Below are 17,826 nucleotides of genomic sequence, written 5' to 3'. Positions count from 1 at the left end.
AAAAAAATGCTTAGCTTTGATTTTCTTGTTTTTGGATTTGGTGCAAAATGTTCAAAAGGGGGTATGATGGAAAAGCGGTTCTTGTGGATGGAACAGTGTGCAAGACAACGCAGGGTGCAACGAGACGAGACGAGACGAGACACTGTCATCCACAAGAAGACGCAAAACAAAAAAGAACAACTATTTGGCACATAACGGTGTATACAGAATAGCAGATCACAACATGGACGATAAGAAAGGAAAATTCAGATGCTATACCTTCTCAGATTCCCGACGTTTTCCCGATTCAACTATTTCCTCGTATTTGTGACGACGACGCTCCTCCTTCTGCTGCCTTTGAGACCTGTACTCCTCCAGATTCGCGTCATCCCGTACACTACCTTCCTTATCCGAGGCATCATCATCAAGCTTGTCACCTCCGCTGGAGCTGCTGTGTCTGGAAGAGCGCTTCTTGCGCCGGCGTCTCTCGTCGTCAACACCGGCTTCTGACACGGCATCACGAGAAGGACGTTTCTCTAGAGATGAAGACCGTGAAGATTGGTTGGAACGGGTACGACCTTCAGGGGCAGACACGCGCGAGCCGAAGATGCTGCGCAGGATGCTCCCACTCTTGTCCTTCTCTTTCTCATCCTTGCCGTCCTTGCTCTTGCGCTTCTCACGGGTTTCATCGATTCGGGCCGGAGAGGAGGTGACAGAGACATTGTCATCGAAGTCCCGATCACGCGAGGAACGAGAGCGATGCTTGCGGCGCTCAGACTTGTCGCCATCGTCAATGGAAGTGATAGCAGATCTCGCGTCGTCATCCACAGAGAAGGCATCACTATCGCGCTTGGAGCGACGCTTACGTCGTTCGGTCTTCTCCTCATCCTCGTAGCGAGAGGATGCGATCGAGGCAGTATCGTCAAAGTCCTTGTCACGCGACGAGCGGTGGCGATGCTTGCGTCGCTCAGACTTCTCGCCATCTTCATACGAAGCAGTAGCAGGCGAGGATGCAATTGAGGCAGCATCATCAAAGTCCTTATCGCGCGACGAACGATGGCGATGCTTCCGTCGCTCAGACTTTTCAACATCCTCGACAGAAGTAATCGCAGACCTAGCATCATCATCCACAGAGAATGAGTCATTGTCGCTGTGCTTGGACCGGTGCTTGCGGTGTGACGACTTTTCCCCGGCATTCTCCTCGACTTCATCAGGTTGCGAAACAACCTCACGCTCACGCGAGGAGATCTCACGAGGGAATTCAAAATCGTCACCACTGCGACGCGACTTCTTGGACTTGCTCTTCTCGGACTCGCGCTCAGGCGGAGCAGAAAACACCGAGCGGGTATCATCCCGAGGGAGGTCACGAGGAATAACACCGCTATCAAAGCCGCCAGGCATGGAGAAGACATCGTCGTCAGGAGAGCCAGAGCGCGGACTCTTCCCATTCAACTGTTCAATGACCTCTTGCGCAATTGAGCCGCGGTCCCGCCGCTGAGAGGACGAGATGTCCTTGTCTTGAGTGAACGATTCAGGTTCCGCATAGAATGGCTTCTCATCCATAACATGCTCGACTGGTGGTTCAACATCCTGTGACTTGCTCGGCACGTAGCTGCCAATCTCGCCTTCGACAAACCCGTGGGGGTGCTCTGTTTGAGGGGGCACAGCCCACTTGGTTTGAGGGGAGAACGTGCCTTCATCCTCCGACCCGGGAGGCGAGGTGCGAGTGTGATAAGACGGGTCATTGATGACAACTGAGGGATCGAAGCCAGCTGCTTGGGCGCCAGCAGCAGCAATAGCAGCGAATTCGATGTCGTTACCAAAGTCAATCTGGCCAGAGACATCCTTGGGCTGATCCTTGTCCAGCTCGCTCATAGACAAGTTTCCGGTGATTTCTTCCATAGGGGAATGCGGGTCCTGCTCGGATGAAGATGGAATCTCATATTCATGGGTCTGGTGCGTTCCCCAGGAGACCCGCGAACCAGTCGAGGGTCGTTTCCATTCCTCCTCAGGCTCGTGCTGGGGTTCGGGTTCGGGTTCCTGGGGCTTTTCTTCTTCACGAACAGGCTCAATGGTAGGGACGGGCGACGAAGGCGAACGAACAGAACCATTGACGCTCTGTGGAGGGGTAGGATCAATGAAGTTCAACCGTGGGACCGGCCAAGGGAGATGATCACGGCCTTCATAGGGCTCTTGCGCAAACTGCGGCAAGTCGTCACGGGGCTCATCATTGTTCTTCTCTCGCTCGCTGGCAGGCACTACTTCGACGATTTGAGGCTCACCAGAGTCGCGATTGCGGTCCTTGTCGCGCGAACTCTGATCAGGACTGTGGCGAACTTCCTCCGGAGCGAAGAATTCAGCGTAATCTTCGTGCACGGGAGCTGGACGAGGAGAACGAGACTTGCGAGAAGATGGTTTGTCACGGCTTTGCTTCGATACTGACGAGACCTTCTCCTCGATGAGCTCGGGGACTTCAGACTTGGAGATGACTGAGGAGTCACCTCGTCGTTCAGCACGACGCTCAGCGCGGCGGTCCCGGTGTCGTGAGCTAGCTTCGGAGACATCTTCGTCATGCTTCTTGCGAGATGAAACGAGAGAGCTAGCAGCAGCAACGCCGATGGCTCCAATGGCAGCTGCTTCGACCCATGAAGAGGAATCCTTCTCCTTGTCGCTATCGCTGCGGCGCTTTTCCTCCTCGCGGAGCTTGCGGCGCTCTCGGCGCTCACGACCTGCAGCTTCTTCGCGGGCCAGCTCCTCTTCGTGATCAATCAGCTGGACAGGCACATCTCGGACATCATCCCGCGATGTTCTGTCACGTCGGTCAAGGCGGCGCTCGCGCTCAGCTTGCTCTTCGGTCAGGTCGAAAGACACAGAGGCTTGGTCACGGGTGGTGGATCGGCGCTTAGGGGCTGACACGAGACTCTCTTGCGTAGAGAAGACAGGCGTTGAGTCGCTTCGATGATGCTTGCGACGCTCAATAAAGCTTGCGTCATCACGAGAATAGGTAGCATCCCGAGAGCCCTGGACCTCCGTGTTGTAGTGGTCGTATTCATTGGCGAAGATGGGAGGAACAGCACCAGGACTGTAGGCAGGAATTGCTCCAGGCAAGCTTCCCTGGGTGGTGTACACAGACTGAGAAACCGGTGTGTAGGGCTGTGGCTGTTGCAGAGGAATAGGACCAGGACGAACAAGAGGTGGCTGACTACCAGACACCACAGAAGGGGACATCTTGGCAACATCAAAACGAGATGGATCGGAGGTGGGCACAGGATAGACCTGCTGAAGACTTCCAGCCTCGCTTGGGGGACGGCTGTCGCGGCGGCGAGCCATCGAAGCAATGGCGGCACCACCGAGTGCACCAGCGCCAGCCGCCATGGCAGCGTCCACCTTGGAAGATTTCTTGTCCTTCTTTTTCTTCTTGTTGCCCCATCCCCAATTCCAACCCCCGCTGCTGTTCGAATCGGATCCAGACTCAGCGCTGCTAGCACCGAATGCCAAAGCAGAGCTGACACTTGACGAGGACTGGTTCTCCGACTCGGCATCGACCCATTCGTCATCTTCATTTGTGGCAGAGGAAGTGTAATTAGTGTGGCGGGTATCTCTAGCAGTCATCATCTGACCGGTACTGCGGTTGTTGCGGAAGTGAGACGAAGCGGCGAGGGCTGTCGCTGTCGCACCCAGCCCGATAAGAGCGGCGTCAACGTCCTCGTTCTTCTTACTCTTCTTCTGCTTCTTCTGGAGCTTGGATGACTTCTTAACCAAGCCGCTGCCAAATGCCAGATCCGCATCGAGCGAAGAGGAAGACGAGCTATTGAAGGAGAAGAAGCCCCTCGACTTCTTAGCACGCTGCTTCTTTTTCTCCTTCTTGCGGTTCTCGGATGAGGAGGTGAAGAACGACGTAAAACCACTGACAGACTTGGCTGAAGGTCGGGAGACGTCCACAAACGACGTGCTAGATGAGGAATCCTTGCGACGCTGAGCCCGAGAAGGCGAACGGCTGCGGGAACGGCGATGCGATTTCGCTACTGCAAGGGCTGCACCACCAACAGCTGCACCGAGAGCAGCCTCTTTCACAAAAGAGTGGTGACCAGAACGAGAAGATGATCGCGAGCGAGAGCGCGTTCGTTGAGTATGCTGGGTATGCTTGCTGTCGGAATGATACTCTCGCGGAGAGCTGCGACCAGACCGGCGAACAACACCTCGAGAAGTGTAGCTCCTCCGGTCATCTTCTCGGTCGTAAGTTGAGGCTCGATCACCCGAGACATGGCCAGATCGGACGCTGTAAGATTCATCAAAGTCCTTGCCGGTGAAAATTGACTTGGCCGCATAGCCAGCCAGCATACCCGGAAGCCAGGAGGAAGACTTCTTGGATGAGCGCTTCCGACTACGTCGCTCATCCTCGGAGGAATGGTACCGGCTGAGTTTGTTGACTCGCGATGAGCTTCCACTACTATAGCGATCAGCGGAATGGCGGCGCGCGTGATAATGATGCTTGCGAGGCGCATTCATAGAGGTGGTACCCGGCTCGAAGCAGTACTTGCACACACCGATGGTTTCCGTGTAGTCTTCGAAACGACCAACGCCCTCGGGATCTCGCCAGAAATCCACAAACTTTGTGAGGGGTCCACGGTGCCTGTGTTGAACTGCTAGGCCGCCGTGGGGATAGAAACCAGGGTTGTGGGCAGCGTGCACGGCATACCCTGCGGCACCAGCAGCACCGGCCGCGATCATGGCGTTGCTGGGATCAGCACCGTAGGGAGGAACACTGCCATGGGAGGATTGCTCGTAGTTCTGGAAGGTGTACTGCGACGAATGGGTGGGACTAGATTCGTGATGCTGATGGCCCACCATGTAGCCCGCTGCTGCGCCTGCAGCTGCCAGTCCAATGCCAGTTCCAACGCCATGTGAATGGGGAGGCTTGCTAGTACTTGTCACAGCCGGCTGCGAGAACGAGTGAGTTTGCTGAGCCGTTGTCGATGAATAAGACTCGTGCTGATAAGCTGCTGCAGCTTGAGACTCTTCGTAGTTGCCCACACCATAGGTCATTGCCGCGGCCGCAGCGGCTGCTGGAATAGCACTTGACGAGGACGGCTTGCTAGGTTTCGACGGTTTACCAGGCTTTGGAGGCTTGGATGATGAATCTGTCGGTGGCTTGGCCTGTGATTCGGTATGCGGGATGTCATCTGTGAAATACGCAGCAGCCGCACCAACTTGACCTAAGCTGCTAGGTTCGGGTGGGGGGTTAGCCGAGGGCGAAGCTGCCATCAAATGTGCTTGGCTGTTAGGAATGATGGCAGGCTGCTGTGGTCGAACACCCGGTTGGTCATTGACAGACTGGCCTTGATCGCCGTAGTAGTCTGCAGCAGCGCCCGCAGGGTTATTAGGTGGGAAATAAGGCTGCGCAGTTCCAGACGGGAATTGACCAGGGAATTGGTGTTGTACATGGGGGTCGAAGGCCCCAGGCGAAGTATCATGGGTCGGCGAATGTCCCGGTGCGGTCGTCACAGGCGGGTGCATCGCATTGTCTTGTTGCATGGGGAACTGCGAGAATCCCGGTGCCGCAATGTCGGCGGCGAATTGAGCGCCCGGGACGCTGGACGGCATGGCCGTGGAGATGGGAGGCACATAATGGTCGCCCGAGTATGTGCGACTCCGGTCGCGACGGTCACGCTCACGCTCTCTATCCAGATCATCGTCATAGGTATCGTCTCCACTGCGACGGCTCGATCTCCTCCTCTCACGCTCACGGCTTTCGGAACGGTCGCGCTCGCGGCGGCTTGAGCTCTTGCTGTCGCGGCCACTGTCTTTGCGCTTGGGGGTGCGCTCGACGACTGTGCGATCGGGATAGTCAATGATATCGGGCTCGGCGGTTACGTAGGTCGATGCGACAGACTCGCCGGCGATGCTGGGTGGACCGCGCTTGCTGCCAGAGGTGGATGGAGGGTAGGCCGACAAGTCGCCCAAGCCACGATCACGGTCGTCACCCCGTGAGGATTTGCGGCTTGAGGCAGACTTGGAATCGGTCTTGCGACGGCTTGTTTTGGAGCTGGAGCTGGTTGTGCTGCGGGCGTCCGAGGACGCCGACCGGCCCCCGCCCATTAGGGCCTTGAACATGGTGGGCAATGATTCAGAGGAATGCCCAGACGGCACAGGCCACCATGTGGAGAGGGGTGGTGAGGAATGTTAGGGGGGAGAGGGAGGGTGAGGTGTAACCGGGAATGTCGAGTAATGTCGAGGTGATGATTATGGATGGGATGATGGAGCAAGTCGGGGAAGGGTGGCTGGAATCTGATTGTTATGGTTTGTTTGGGGGGCCCAGTCCTGTAGTAAACAACGGGAGCTGAACCGTGGATCTTCTTGTCGGAAAGCCCCAAGCGGAGACTGGCTGGACTGGTTACAGTGGGTGAAATCCACTTCGATGACTGGCTGGGCTGGTTGCTACCCAGGCGATCGCACTAGTCCCACCTCGGTCCAAGGTTGAGAGAGAGGAGTTTATACTGTGTAGTTAGTAGTCAGTTCGGAGTAAAGAAAGGATGTGATGGGATTGTTCAGTGACAGGATGCAAAGCATGCAGGATCCAAGCTCTTGGACTCTCTGCAGAACAGAAGACAAGAGAGGTGAGAGAAATTTTCCCTGGTGGGCATCGATGAACAACTGTTCAGCAGCCAAGTGGAGCGAATCAAAATCGCGGTGAGGCCAAAGTGCACGTGCCGCCAAAAGGACCGGGGGAGGTTGGGACTCGGAGATTCGTCACTCGGAAAGATCATTACATATGGTGATGGATGACTGTATAAAATAAGTTGATTCAGTGGAATATATTGTAGTTTTAGAGAAATAAAAAATTGGATAGAATTACCGTACATCCCTAGGATCGGAGGTCCTACACTAACAATGTAGGTGGCCAAATGACTCCTTACACGGTTAGTAGCTAACAATGGAGGCTTCGAGGCACGATATATATAGCCGAGTCCGACCCCTGCGTCATTTCATCTACAAGCAAGCCCGCTCGTTAAGCTTACCACAGGGACCTACCGAGACACATGGCTGGATGTACTTCAGCGGGGGTCAACAAGAATTAACGGAGAGTACCCTGTACAGTTCTATATCTGTCACCCTATCCACTAGGTAGGTAGCGTTTAAATGAATTAGGAAAGCAACATGGTCTGGGTAGTGGTGAACCGTATCCCTACTAAGGACCTTGAGCAAGACAACAGTAATAATACTCAAGCCCGGCAACCGAGAATAAAAATGCAGAAAATTACCACCCTTTCGTTCTACTTATTTTGTTTTGTATTGTACACTCACTTTCTGCCATTCCCCCGCTTGGGCAAAGATTGAATGGAGCATATTTAACCCCATGATTAGTGACGCTGTCAATACAGCCATCGCTCGTGAAATCTGAGATAAAGCAAATAGGGCGATATGTAGAATCTCTCGCTGGATCGTAACGTATTTTTCCAGTTGGCTAGGAGCAGCAGAGGCCAATAAACTCTCAGGCAGTTCCGCAAGCGTACTTTCAGAGCTGGCTCGCTCGTCGGCATCCTTCGAAATGTTACTGAGCCTACCAGTGTCGGAAGAAGAATAAACAACGTAAACCACTTCCTCACTGTGGCCGGTGCCTGGGGCCTAGAAAATCTCTGACATGGCTAATAAGTCCCCGAGATGCAATCACGACTGCCCGGGAGATCCAAAATTCTCGAGCATAGAGCCAGTCTCCATGGAAGCAGAAGGTAGCATTCACAACGCCGCCAACAAGACAGACTACCGAGAAGATCACAAACACGAAATTGAACCCTATCAGGAGCAAACATCCAGCCGGTCAAGGTCAGGCGCACCTTCGACTCCCGCATCTGACGAACCTGGTCCAACCCAAGACGGCCGTGGGGGCTGGCAGGGACGCCGAAAGTGACGCCGACAGCCAGGAGAAACAACCAAAGGGTAGCCATGATAGTGGCAGTAGTAAGAAGCTGCGTTTGAAGAATGAAATGACCTTTCGTTTCACGGAGGAGAGCGTAAGCGGCAACTGGGCTTTAGGGTAGATGGTTTAGGTGCAACGATTGTTTGGGTCAATAGAGACATACATCCCTTTTTTTAGATTTCAATGTATTAAAAATGTTTCCTAGGAGTAAATCGCTTGGCTGAGGCCATACATCACCCCGAGTTCCAGGCTTACGCGCCCATGCCATGTGAGATGCACCCCTAGCCAATCCCTATGTCTTCATATGCGGCGCTTAGCGCTCTCAGGGCTGAAATCAAGCCGGCCGAGGAAAAAGAACCATCCTACCCAAACCTCAAGCGCCATCTGTCGAGACAGTCATGCACCGTGCAACATTCGGCGATACAAATTCCGGAGTTCAGATCGGAGCGAACAGTGGCCCGATCAACGCAAATTTTTATTCTGGCACGGGTAAGTCATCATGACGGTCTTGAAATGTAGGTGCCCGATGGGACTAACGGCCTCTGCCGGCGTAAGAACGACCAGAAACCCCGCCGAGTCCACTCTCAACGGTTCCTTTTCGTCGGGATCCAGATTTCCTTGATTGTGGGATACTCGACAATGATATTAGGCAGAAGGTCTCGGTGCCAGCATCTAGGGTGGCACTGGTCGGCCTGGGTGGTGTTGGGTATGTTGGTTCCGGATGAAGACAGCGAGGGGCAGCCGCAGTTAACATCTCGGAAGAAAATCACAACTTGCCATCGAATACTCCTACCGTGTGCGCGATCAATCGCCGACGACATGGGTATTTTGGATCCATGCCAGTAACTCGACCCGGTTCGAGCAGAGTTGTCGAGAGATTGCTGACCGTGTGAAAATCCCCGGTCGGCGAGATCGCAATGCGAACATTTTTGAACTCCTTAAGGATTGGTTGCATGATAAGAAAAAGGGGGAATGGCTTCTCATCCTCGACAATCTCGATGACGATACTTTTCTTCAACAACCACCACCTGCAAGGCAGAGCAGGCCAGAAGACGCTTCAAGGGGCATCTCAGAGCGAACTATCTGGGAATATTTCCCTCAGAGCCTGCCTGGTTCGATTCTCGTGACGAGCAGAAGCACAGATGCAATTTCCAGCATCGTCGAAGACGAAGATATTGTTATCGTCGAGCCGATGGGCGAAACTCATGCAGCAGCCCTGTTCAGCAAGAAGCTAGCGGGGAAATTGCAGTTCCATGCTCGAGAAGCTTCCCAGTTAGTTACAGCACTGGATTTCATGCCGCTGGCAATCATCCAAGCCGCAACATATATCAAGCAAAGAGCACCCCGTGTCTCGGTCCCACGGTATCTGGAATACCTCCAGGAAAGCGATGACAATAAGATCATTCTTCTCAGTCACAAAGGGGGCCATCTGCGCCGAGACCGGGAAGCGAGGAATGCCATTTTTCTCACTTGGCAGATCACCTTTGATCATCTTCGTCAAGTGAGGCGTACGGCAGCGGACTTGCTAGCTCTGATGAGCTTTTTCGATAGACAAGGAATCCCTGACATAGTCCTCCGTGATCAACCCGGATCGAATGACGCGGATCCCCTCAATGCACCCGGTTCCAGTCACAATAGACACGGCAAATTCGCCTTAATCGACACATTCGAGGAGGATGTCGTTGCATTGAGAAATTATTCCCTAATAAGCATCAGCACTGAAGGAATGACCTTCGAAATGCACCGGCTTGTCCAGCTAGCCATCCAAGACTGGCTCAAAGCTCAGCAACAGCTGGACGTCTGGAAAGCGTCGTTTGTCCGGAGACTATCCGCTCATTTTCCATCTGAGATGTCTGAAACCGAGGCACGGTGTCAGTTGCTATTTTCTCATGTGAAACACGCTTTTGTCCAGATGCCAGAAGACGTGATACCAGAATGGGCCATACTCCTTGAAAATGCAGGACAGTACGCCTCGGAGATTGGAGACGTCCGTAGTGGCATACAAATGACGCAGACCGCTATCGAATCACTGAAGAGACTATTTGGCCCAGACGATATGAGGACAATCCACTGTATTGCATCTCTCGCTTCGGTATATTTCAATGCCGGGCAATTTGACGAAGCGGAAAAGTGGCAAACGCACGTGATCCATGCCCTAGAGAAAGAGCTAGGGCCAGCAGATCTACATGTGTTCGCCGTGAAGTCAGACTTAGCATTGACCTATTATCTCCAGTGTCGCCTACTGGATTCGGAGAGACTAGCCATGCAGGCAAAGAACCACTTTGAACGGGGTCTCGGGATAGATAACCCGGGATATATATTTGCTACTGATATTTTAGGAGCAATATACCGACATCAGGGACGATTAATTGAGGCTGAAATGCTGGGGATCGAAGAGATAGAAATCTCCAAGCGCATTCTTGGGCCAGATCATACCTCTACTTTGGTCCGTATGCGGAATCTGTCAAGGACATATTTCAAGCAGGGACGCTTGAAAGAAGCTGAGGATCTACAATTACAGACCGTGAAGGCCGTGAAACGGAAACTAGGGATGGAGCATCCATTCACCCTGACTTGTCTGGGTACTCTGGCATCAATATACCATGGTCAGGGGCGGCTAGAAGAAGCGGAACAGATGAGGCTGGAAATACTGGAAATTTGTGAGCGAGTTCTTGGACCTGATCACCCTGATACTCTAGTCATCATGAATGGGTTACCTACTAGACACCTCGAATCTTCTTCAAGGAGGGAATTTGTAAATAGGAGGTGGAATGATTAATATCATTGTTGCTTCTAATACCCAGACTGATCTAACAGAAAAATCAACAGAAATCACCAGGCCTAGCACCGTTCATATAACCTTCAAACCCAAGGGCGCATTTGGCACAGAAAGTGGCTACCCGTGGCACTTTCCTCGGTCCAGCCGATGAGTCTGCGGTGACAAAGTACCTAGAAGGTGAAAGTATCCGACACTGATGATAAAACCAAGCCACATCCTACCGACCCTTAGATTGCGTGGACTTGCACCCAGAAGCGAGTATCATCAGTTTTATAACTGGCATTGCTCTCGATCTGCTGCTTGATCCATGCAACTGCATCCTTGTAGGCTATTTCCTTTGTAAGCCATATATCCACATATCGATGTACCTTGATAGCTCTGACATACCTTTGATATCGTCGGTGTAAGGGTTCTGAAGTCCAGACGCTCCATTACGGTGTCCGGCAAACCAGACGTCGTATCCGTAATGCTTCTGGCCGTCGTGCCGTGCTTTGATGTCTTTTTTCAGATCAGAGCTTTTATTCGTCATGTTAGTTCGGTGTGTTTTATCGGTGGTGGAAGACCTAAAATACCGAGGCCCAGAATACTTACTTAAGAATGGCACCATTGGATACCTGAGCCTCGGTTTGGCCCTTGAACTTGGATGCAGAGGTTCGCAAAATAAGCCAGTTCTGCTTGAAGATGCCGAAGTTGGTAGCATCACCAGCCTTGCCGTCACCTGTAGATAACCCGATTAGAAATAATGGGCACCTAAAATTTGAGAGATTGGGCTAGAAATACCGTATGTGTAGTCGGTGGTCATAGTATTACTAAAACGATAAGTTTGGGATATCAAAAACCTCAACTAAGTCGACTTACGTCTCTAGCATCGCAATCGCCAAATCCTGGGTGTTACCACCAGCATTCAGAATAGCCTGCTTGCGAGCTCCAAGACCAGAAACAGTGTAGTGGCCTCGATCACCATCGCGAGCCACCAGGTTCAGCCCTCCAGAGGGTCCTGGAATTGAAGCCGAGAGCACAGATGGCACAAATGCCAGGGCGCTCAGAAGAGTGAGGAGTTGCATTTTTGAACAGGAGTAAGAGGCGAAATCTCGAGGTCCTTGTGAATTGATATTGAAGGTTGAATGACTATAATTCAATAGAGACGAGTGATGGAATCACATCTCCTTTTATACATGTTGCTGTGATCACTGTTGCCTTTACTCTTACTTCCGTGTATAGACTGGAAGGGATCATCCAATCGTTTCGAATCGTGTTATGGCATGTCTTGGCAACACATAGATTGATTCCGTCTTTCTAAGACATCGCGTAACAAATGTATATTGAGATCAATAACACTTCCGAAGTATCCGCAGTTACAGTATAGCCCTATGGAGAAGCCTCGGAGTTTTTATGACTTGAAACAGGGGCAGTGGAATTCCGTGTTGGATGTGGAGAAACAAATAAACTTTATTTCACTGATTAGCCTGCTTCTAGAAGGGGAAAATAGTTGTTTTCCTTAGATTCTTTCTGGCTTTTGTTACTGTAGCTGCATGGTGATGAAGTCATACTACGAGGATGGCAAGGATACAGTAGTGCAATGCATATGTACCCCACAAACGCATTGTATGTAGAACATACTTTTACTTCCCGCAATCTTTGAACTGTAAACCTGTGACCCGCTTTGGTAGTAACGAATTGCAGTGTTAAGTTGTGTGAGGCGTTATCAAACTCCCGTTTCAAACATCAAGGACCCTAGCGGGGCATTTCTAAGCACGTGAATTGAGGCGGGATGCTTCCTCTTTCGGGAATGCATAGGCGGAGACTATTATGAAGGATTTGAATCCCTGTCTTCTTCCTTTTCAAGAGTCTCCCTAGCGGAGATCAATAGCGTCATTCCATATGATAATGTACGAAAGCGGTAATCTAGATTACGCAGATTATGAGGCATCCTGCATGGTCTGACTACGATGACCAATTCGGTTTCTTTACACTACACTAAGAGCTATAGTAGAACGGCAATCATACCTAGCGTTGAGAAGCTTGCAAAAGAGGTCACTCAATTCATATACTCCGACCAAAACCCACCAAAGAAAAGAGAATATCCGATCCCGATTTCCCCATTGATTCCATTAACCAACCATCCACTTCCACCCTCCCCAATCACCTATACAACTTTACTCTCCTACTCCGCCCTCATCAACCTCTCCAACCGACACCTCAATGAATGCTGAAACCAAAGCGGATACCCCCTCAACCTCTGCGCAATACTCCCCGCCGCCCCAGGAACAAGCACATGCCCACTCCGCCCACTCAAAACCTGCTCAACAATCCTCTCCGCCACCGTCTCCGGATACAAAAGCGGATTCAAAAACGTATTCTCAGGCGTCAAATTGGCAATCAGCGCCGTCCTCGTAAATCCCTGCGTAACAAGCACAGTCCGTACCCTTGGCGCCGAATACCTCGTCACCAACTCCGCAGCAAGACCCTCGTGGAACGCGATTGCCGCCGCCTTGCTCGCGGAGTAATCCACCATATTGGGCGTGACGGTGTATCCGGCCTGCGAGGCCACTGTCACGATCATGCCGTGGTTGGAGGAGATCATGTCTGGCAGGAATTCTTGCGCGAGCCAGTAGTGTGCTAGGGTGTTTACGTCGAACATGCGGCGGGTTATTTCCTCGGTTGTTCCTAGGATGGTTTTTCCGGTGAGGATGCCGGCGTTGTTAATCAGGATCGTTGGACGACCGAAGGACGCTCGGATTTTAGCCGCCGCTTCGGCGATGGCAGGGGGTGAGGTGATATTGCATTCGTAGAAACGGACGCTATTTGGGAGTGGGTTTGTTGGGGGTGTGATATCTAGGATTGCGACTTTTATTCCCTTTGAACCGAGGAGGGACGCGATGCGTTGGCCGATGCCGCCGCTGCCACCGGTCAGGACGACGATTTCGCGGTTCCAGTCGTAGTGGTCGTTGACGCTGTTGTTAATGGACCGGTTGTCGAGCCAGCTTGTTAGGCGGTTTATGAGAGCGATGGAGGCGAGGGCTTTGAGGGCTTTGAGGAGGTGCGGGCGGGATTCGAGGAGTTCGCGGCCTTTGGTGGTGTATTGGGCTAGGGCTAGGATGGGGAGGATTTTCCAGGGACTGAGGACGGTGTGGTGGAGGATGTTGGATACGACGTCCGCCGTGAATCCTGGGTTGAGAATTAGCTTCTGTCTGGGGACTAGGTATTTACCCGGGAATGGAGGCAGTTAGTAGCACAGGTGGCAGACATACCTTCTCTCGAGGGCCATCTCTTCGCCGGCGAAGCCATTTTGCGATAATTTCTCAAGTGCTCTTGATATCAGTGATGAAAGAATATCCACTTGAACTGTAGCCAGGAGAGTTTAAATCAAAAGGGAACCCCATCAGCATCAGCTCTAAAAAGTGGGAACCGTGTAATCTGCACGGCCGGGAAATCAAAGAGAGCGGGGATGGTAGACCAATGGAATATGCGGGGAAAGCCGAGGTCCGCGCGTAAAAATGGCACTGGAATTTGACATTTGATCGTGAACCATAGAACCGACCATAGTCTAATTATTGGGTTGGGGAACTGACTCGTGTAGGCTAAGTAGAACTAGGCTTGGTTGAGAACGGGGGTGGCTCCGTTCTTAGCAATATCTCGTCTGAGAGGTTAGTACACAGTACAGTACCTCACCATTAAGGTACCGTATGTATGAGGCTGGGGTGATCGACATGACCACATGGAAATGAACCCCTGCAAGTATGGGGCAGACTCCACAGGATACTGTACCAAGCAACCAGTTCGGCTATAATTCTTCAGGTGGCGATATAGTTGATTCCTTCAGCTACAACGAGATCCCTACATACAGCAGACTCATTAGCTACTACGGGACAAGAACAGGGTTGAGATGGAAAAAGTATCGTATTCATATGCCCTCCATGTAAACACCATGCTAAGAGTGCAAAAATAAGAATAAAGTTTGAAGGGACCGGAAAGATCAGATAAAAATGCACGCTTAAAAATGTGTTGACAAAAAAAGCATCCCAGAAACCAAGCCCACGCATCACTCAGTTGGAACGCCTTTGTAGGGAAAACAAACACCCTAAACCATCTTCATATGTATCGTCGAAAAGCATGTATGTAGCATGTATGCAGTCATGAAACCCGTTTTTTCCACATGTAATAATAAATCATGGAGGCAGTGCGAAAAGAAAAAAAACAATGCAGAGCGCTGAACTCTAACAAGACTGGGAAGAACGAGTGGGGGGTATTCCGTAAAAACTCCGACAATGCATAATGGCTGCAATATTTGCACGAAAGGCCCTCGGGGGCTGGAAAGGAAGAAAGGGGGGACACGGTTCAGAAGTTATCGCCCCACGGAGTTGGTCGTGGTGGCAGAGGCCATTCATGCAGGACTTTTCGTGGAATTTCGAGATCAAACGGATCGCTGCGTGTACTGAGGCGCGTCTTGCAAGTCTCCAGCGGGGCGAGCTTATCGTCCTCAGGGAGAATTGGTGTGGCGACGTTGTCATCGGGGTAGTAGATACTCTCATAGCGAGAGCTGCGGGTGGGCGATTCATAGTCGTATTTTTCGAGGTACCCCAGGCCACCCTCACATGATGATTGGGAGTAGGTGGACGCCGTGCGGGAAGGAGGGTGCACGTTGATTATTGGCGACACGGGACTATGCTCTGGGTCGGAGAAGGGATTTTGTCCAGAATCCCGGTGCACAAACATGGTGACGGGGGGCGGTCCTTGGTAAGAGGCCGCCAGCGCCGGGTTGGGGGCGGGGGCCAAAGAGATGGTGTTACCCCGGGGCGAAAACATGGGGCCCATCGGGTAGGAGGACTGGCTATCCTGCTGGCCGTGCCAGCCTTGGGGACCACGGAATGTGGTTAGGGAGTCACTGCTGTTGCGTAGCAGGCCTCTTCTCGGGCTGCCCAGGGGTTTGATGGGGGCCTTTTGTCGTCTGCGGCGGAGGCACAGCATGCAGGCTAGTAGGGCCAGGGCGACAAACACAGCACCACCAACGGAACCACCAACGATAGCGCCCACATGGGAGGTGTATTGGCTTTCGCTGGTTTGGGCAGTGGTTGAATCTGAGCTTGAGATGATAGCTCCGACTGGTGAGGAGGAAGGTGAAGGTGAGGGTGAGGAGATTAAAGATTGGCTTTTGGCGGAAGAAGAGACGATCGGGACAAAGCTTGAGGTGATTAATGTGCTGGAGCTCAGTTGGGTGCTGGTGGTTGTGGGAATGGTGGTTGTCACATCAAGCACTGTACTGGCCGTACTGGCCGTAGCACTTGCCAGTGGGGAGGACGCAGTGCTGGACTGTACAGATGTCGTGAAGGAGGAGGACACTGGCAGCAGCTCTGAAGAACTGGTCTGTGCATCTGCGTTCGAGTGTCCTACCACGGGAGGCAGATATACTGAACTTTGCGCCGCAGCCGCAGAGAAGGACGCTGGGTCATCGGTTGACCATGTTGCTGTGGTCATTGCAGTAGTGGTACTTTCAGGCACCAGCACGGTCAGCTGCGGGATGGTTGAGCTTGTTGACAGGGCCATTTGTACAGTCTGCGTTTGATCCGTTTCACTTGCGTCTGTTTGGACGGCACCTGATTGCACTGTTAGGCTAGAGCTCGTTTCACTCTGCGGTTGCCCCGCGCTTGTCCGAGACGTCTCCAACTGCGAACTCCCAGCTGTGGTCACCTCAGTGACGATCAACGTCGGATGGACCGTTTCAGTCACAACTGACATGATCGTCACCGCTGTCGACAAGGTTAACGACGCTGAGCCGAGGTCTGCCCGAGATGGCGCACCAGAGACAGCAAGACCCTTCGACAAGGCCATCACCATCTCGACCGAGCCCGCAGGCTGGGGATCAAAGGCGAAACCAGGATCTTGGCGGTTTTGACTTGGATGGATCGAAGATGAAAAAACAAAGGAAGGATGAAAGGATGACTGAAGAAGGGAAGACAACGGCGGGACAAAAAGAAGCTCTCGAAAGGATGAAGGATGAGAAGAGAGAGCAGTGGTCAACAAAGCGCAGTTCTCATCTCGACCTTCTTTGTTATCCCCCGATGGCCTGACACGTGATCTACAGGACGATACTCGGATTTCCAAAAAGTCGAAAACTTGAAGCCAGACTCTTTTTCTCTTGAGGACATACCACACCACTTATTTCGAGATGCTTGTTGCATTTGGTAGCATCGGGGCCAGAGAGGAAAAAATAGCAACACATCACGTCAGATCCCGGCCCCCGTCTCTTTATACCACCCTCCTCTCTCCATCGTTCGGCCAGCCTCTGGGGGTTGTTTCCAGGGGGGCCATTGTTTCACGTTCTGAAGCTGGCGCTTCTTCCAGTGTGAGAAGGAGTCGAGGGACTCCCAGCGCTTAACGGAGCGAATTGGTCCAAGTTAGAGTGGAGCCGGAATGACCCTCCCGACCCCCTTACAAGCCAATCAGTTGGATTACAGTCAGGCCGATCATTGTGATGGCTGGGGGATTCTGCAGAAACCACTTCGTCACGGGAGTGTTGCACTATGCGATCGATACTTGATTGTTGAGTCCTGATGGTTATTAAGGCTGGCATTGGTTCAACTGATTAACTTTAATGTCTAGGAACATTATTTATTCAGGGTCGACACACGGTTCAAAGCGACTTGGAACGGGACAACATCACCCACGCGATACTATACTCGACCACAACTTTCCTACTGGTCCATTGTGTGCCGGCTCCTTTACTCTATTTCCGGTCTTTCTTCACAGGTCCAAACGTATGCCACACACGACAACTTCGATTTTGGGAGGCCGGTGCATGAGGCAGCAAGATCAGAACCCCTAGCTGGTCTATACCCCCATCCCCATCCACCAACAAGGTCGAGACCAAGATTCAATAATCGAGAACATTGCTCTCCCCTCGCAGCTCTGCCCATTATTCTCAATCCTCGCTCTTGAGGTATACTCCTAACTTGTCCACCGAAACAAGTGGGCGGTTTGAAGGCTGGCTATTCGAGACACTCCAAAGTTGCAAATTGGACTGGTCCAACCACACGCCGTTTCACCAGCCCAAAGTCTAACTTGTTCGAGCATCGGGGGAGTCTGGATACGACGGGGTTACGCATGCTGAGTGAGGGTGATTCTACTATTAAAATTGAGTCGATGACCTAGA

At 52.1% G+C, this 17,826-nt stretch overlaps 6 protein-coding genes across 6 annotated transcripts; 2 read left to right on the top strand and 4 right to left on the bottom strand.

Moving 5' to 3' along the window:
* Positions 1-252: 252 nt before the first annotated feature.
* N7473_006050 (uncharacterized protein) lies at positions 253-6,093 on the bottom strand (the record flags this gene model as incomplete). Its single annotated transcript, XM_057151990.1, has 1 exon — positions 253-6,093. The coding sequence occupies one exon, from the start codon at positions 6,091-6,093 to the stop codon at positions 253-255; it is 5,841 nt and encodes a 1,946-aa protein (XP_057009795.1).
* Positions 6,094-7,696: 1,603 nt separating this feature from the next.
* Positions 7,697-7,888, top strand: N7473_006049 (uncharacterized protein; the record flags this gene model as incomplete). Its single annotated transcript, XM_057151989.1, has 1 exon — positions 7,697-7,888. The coding sequence occupies one exon, from the start codon at positions 7,697-7,699 to the stop codon at positions 7,886-7,888; it is 192 nt and encodes a 63-aa protein (XP_057009794.1).
* A 380-nt stretch (positions 7,889-8,268) lies between these two features.
* Positions 8,269-10,741, top strand: N7473_006048 (P-loop containing nucleoside triphosphate hydrolase protein). The gene is made up of 3 exons (XM_057151988.1): positions 8,269-8,386; positions 8,453-8,603; positions 8,660-10,741. Exons 1-3 carry the CDS (start codon positions 8,296-8,298, stop codon positions 10,674-10,676), a joined length of 2,259 nt encoding a protein of 752 aa, XP_057009793.1. The 5' UTR covers positions 8,269-8,295; the 3' UTR covers positions 10,677-10,741.
* Positions 10,742-10,903: 162 nt separating this feature from the next.
* On the bottom strand, positions 10,904-11,740 carry N7473_006047 (glycoside hydrolase family 134 protein; the record flags this gene model as incomplete). The annotated part of the gene is made up of 5 exons (XM_057151987.1): positions 10,904-11,004; positions 11,064-11,191; positions 11,268-11,394; positions 11,457-11,485; positions 11,535-11,740. The coding sequence occupies 5 exons, from the start codon at positions 11,738-11,740 to the stop codon at positions 10,904-10,906; spliced, it is 591 nt and encodes a 196-aa protein (XP_057009792.1).
* A 1,100-nt stretch (positions 11,741-12,840) lies between these two features.
* N7473_006046 (short chain dehydrogenase/reductase family protein) lies at positions 12,841-13,964 on the bottom strand (the record flags this gene model as incomplete). The annotated part of the gene is made up of 2 exons (XM_057151986.1): positions 12,841-13,844; positions 13,928-13,964. 2 exons carry the CDS (start codon positions 13,962-13,964, stop codon positions 12,841-12,843), a joined length of 1,041 nt encoding a protein of 346 aa, XP_057009791.1.
* Positions 13,965-15,014: 1,050 nt separating this feature from the next.
* Positions 15,015-16,511, bottom strand: N7473_006045 (uncharacterized protein; the record flags this gene model as incomplete). The annotated part of the gene is made up of 1 exon (XM_057151985.1): positions 15,015-16,511. The coding sequence occupies one exon, from the start codon at positions 16,509-16,511 to the stop codon at positions 15,015-15,017; it is 1,497 nt and encodes a 498-aa protein (XP_057009790.1).
* Positions 16,512-17,826: the final 1,315 nt, after the last annotated feature.

The sequence above is a fragment of the Penicillium subrubescens genome, assembly GCF_028828155.1.
Source record: "Penicillium subrubescens strain IBT 31985 chromosome Unknown utg000004l_segment0_segment0, whole genome shotgun sequence".
Classification (NCBI taxonomy): Eukaryota; Fungi; Ascomycota; class Eurotiomycetes; order Eurotiales; family Aspergillaceae; genus Penicillium; species Penicillium subrubescens.
Note: the sequence above shows the minus strand (reverse complement) of the source record. Positions and strands in the feature narration are given on the sequence as shown.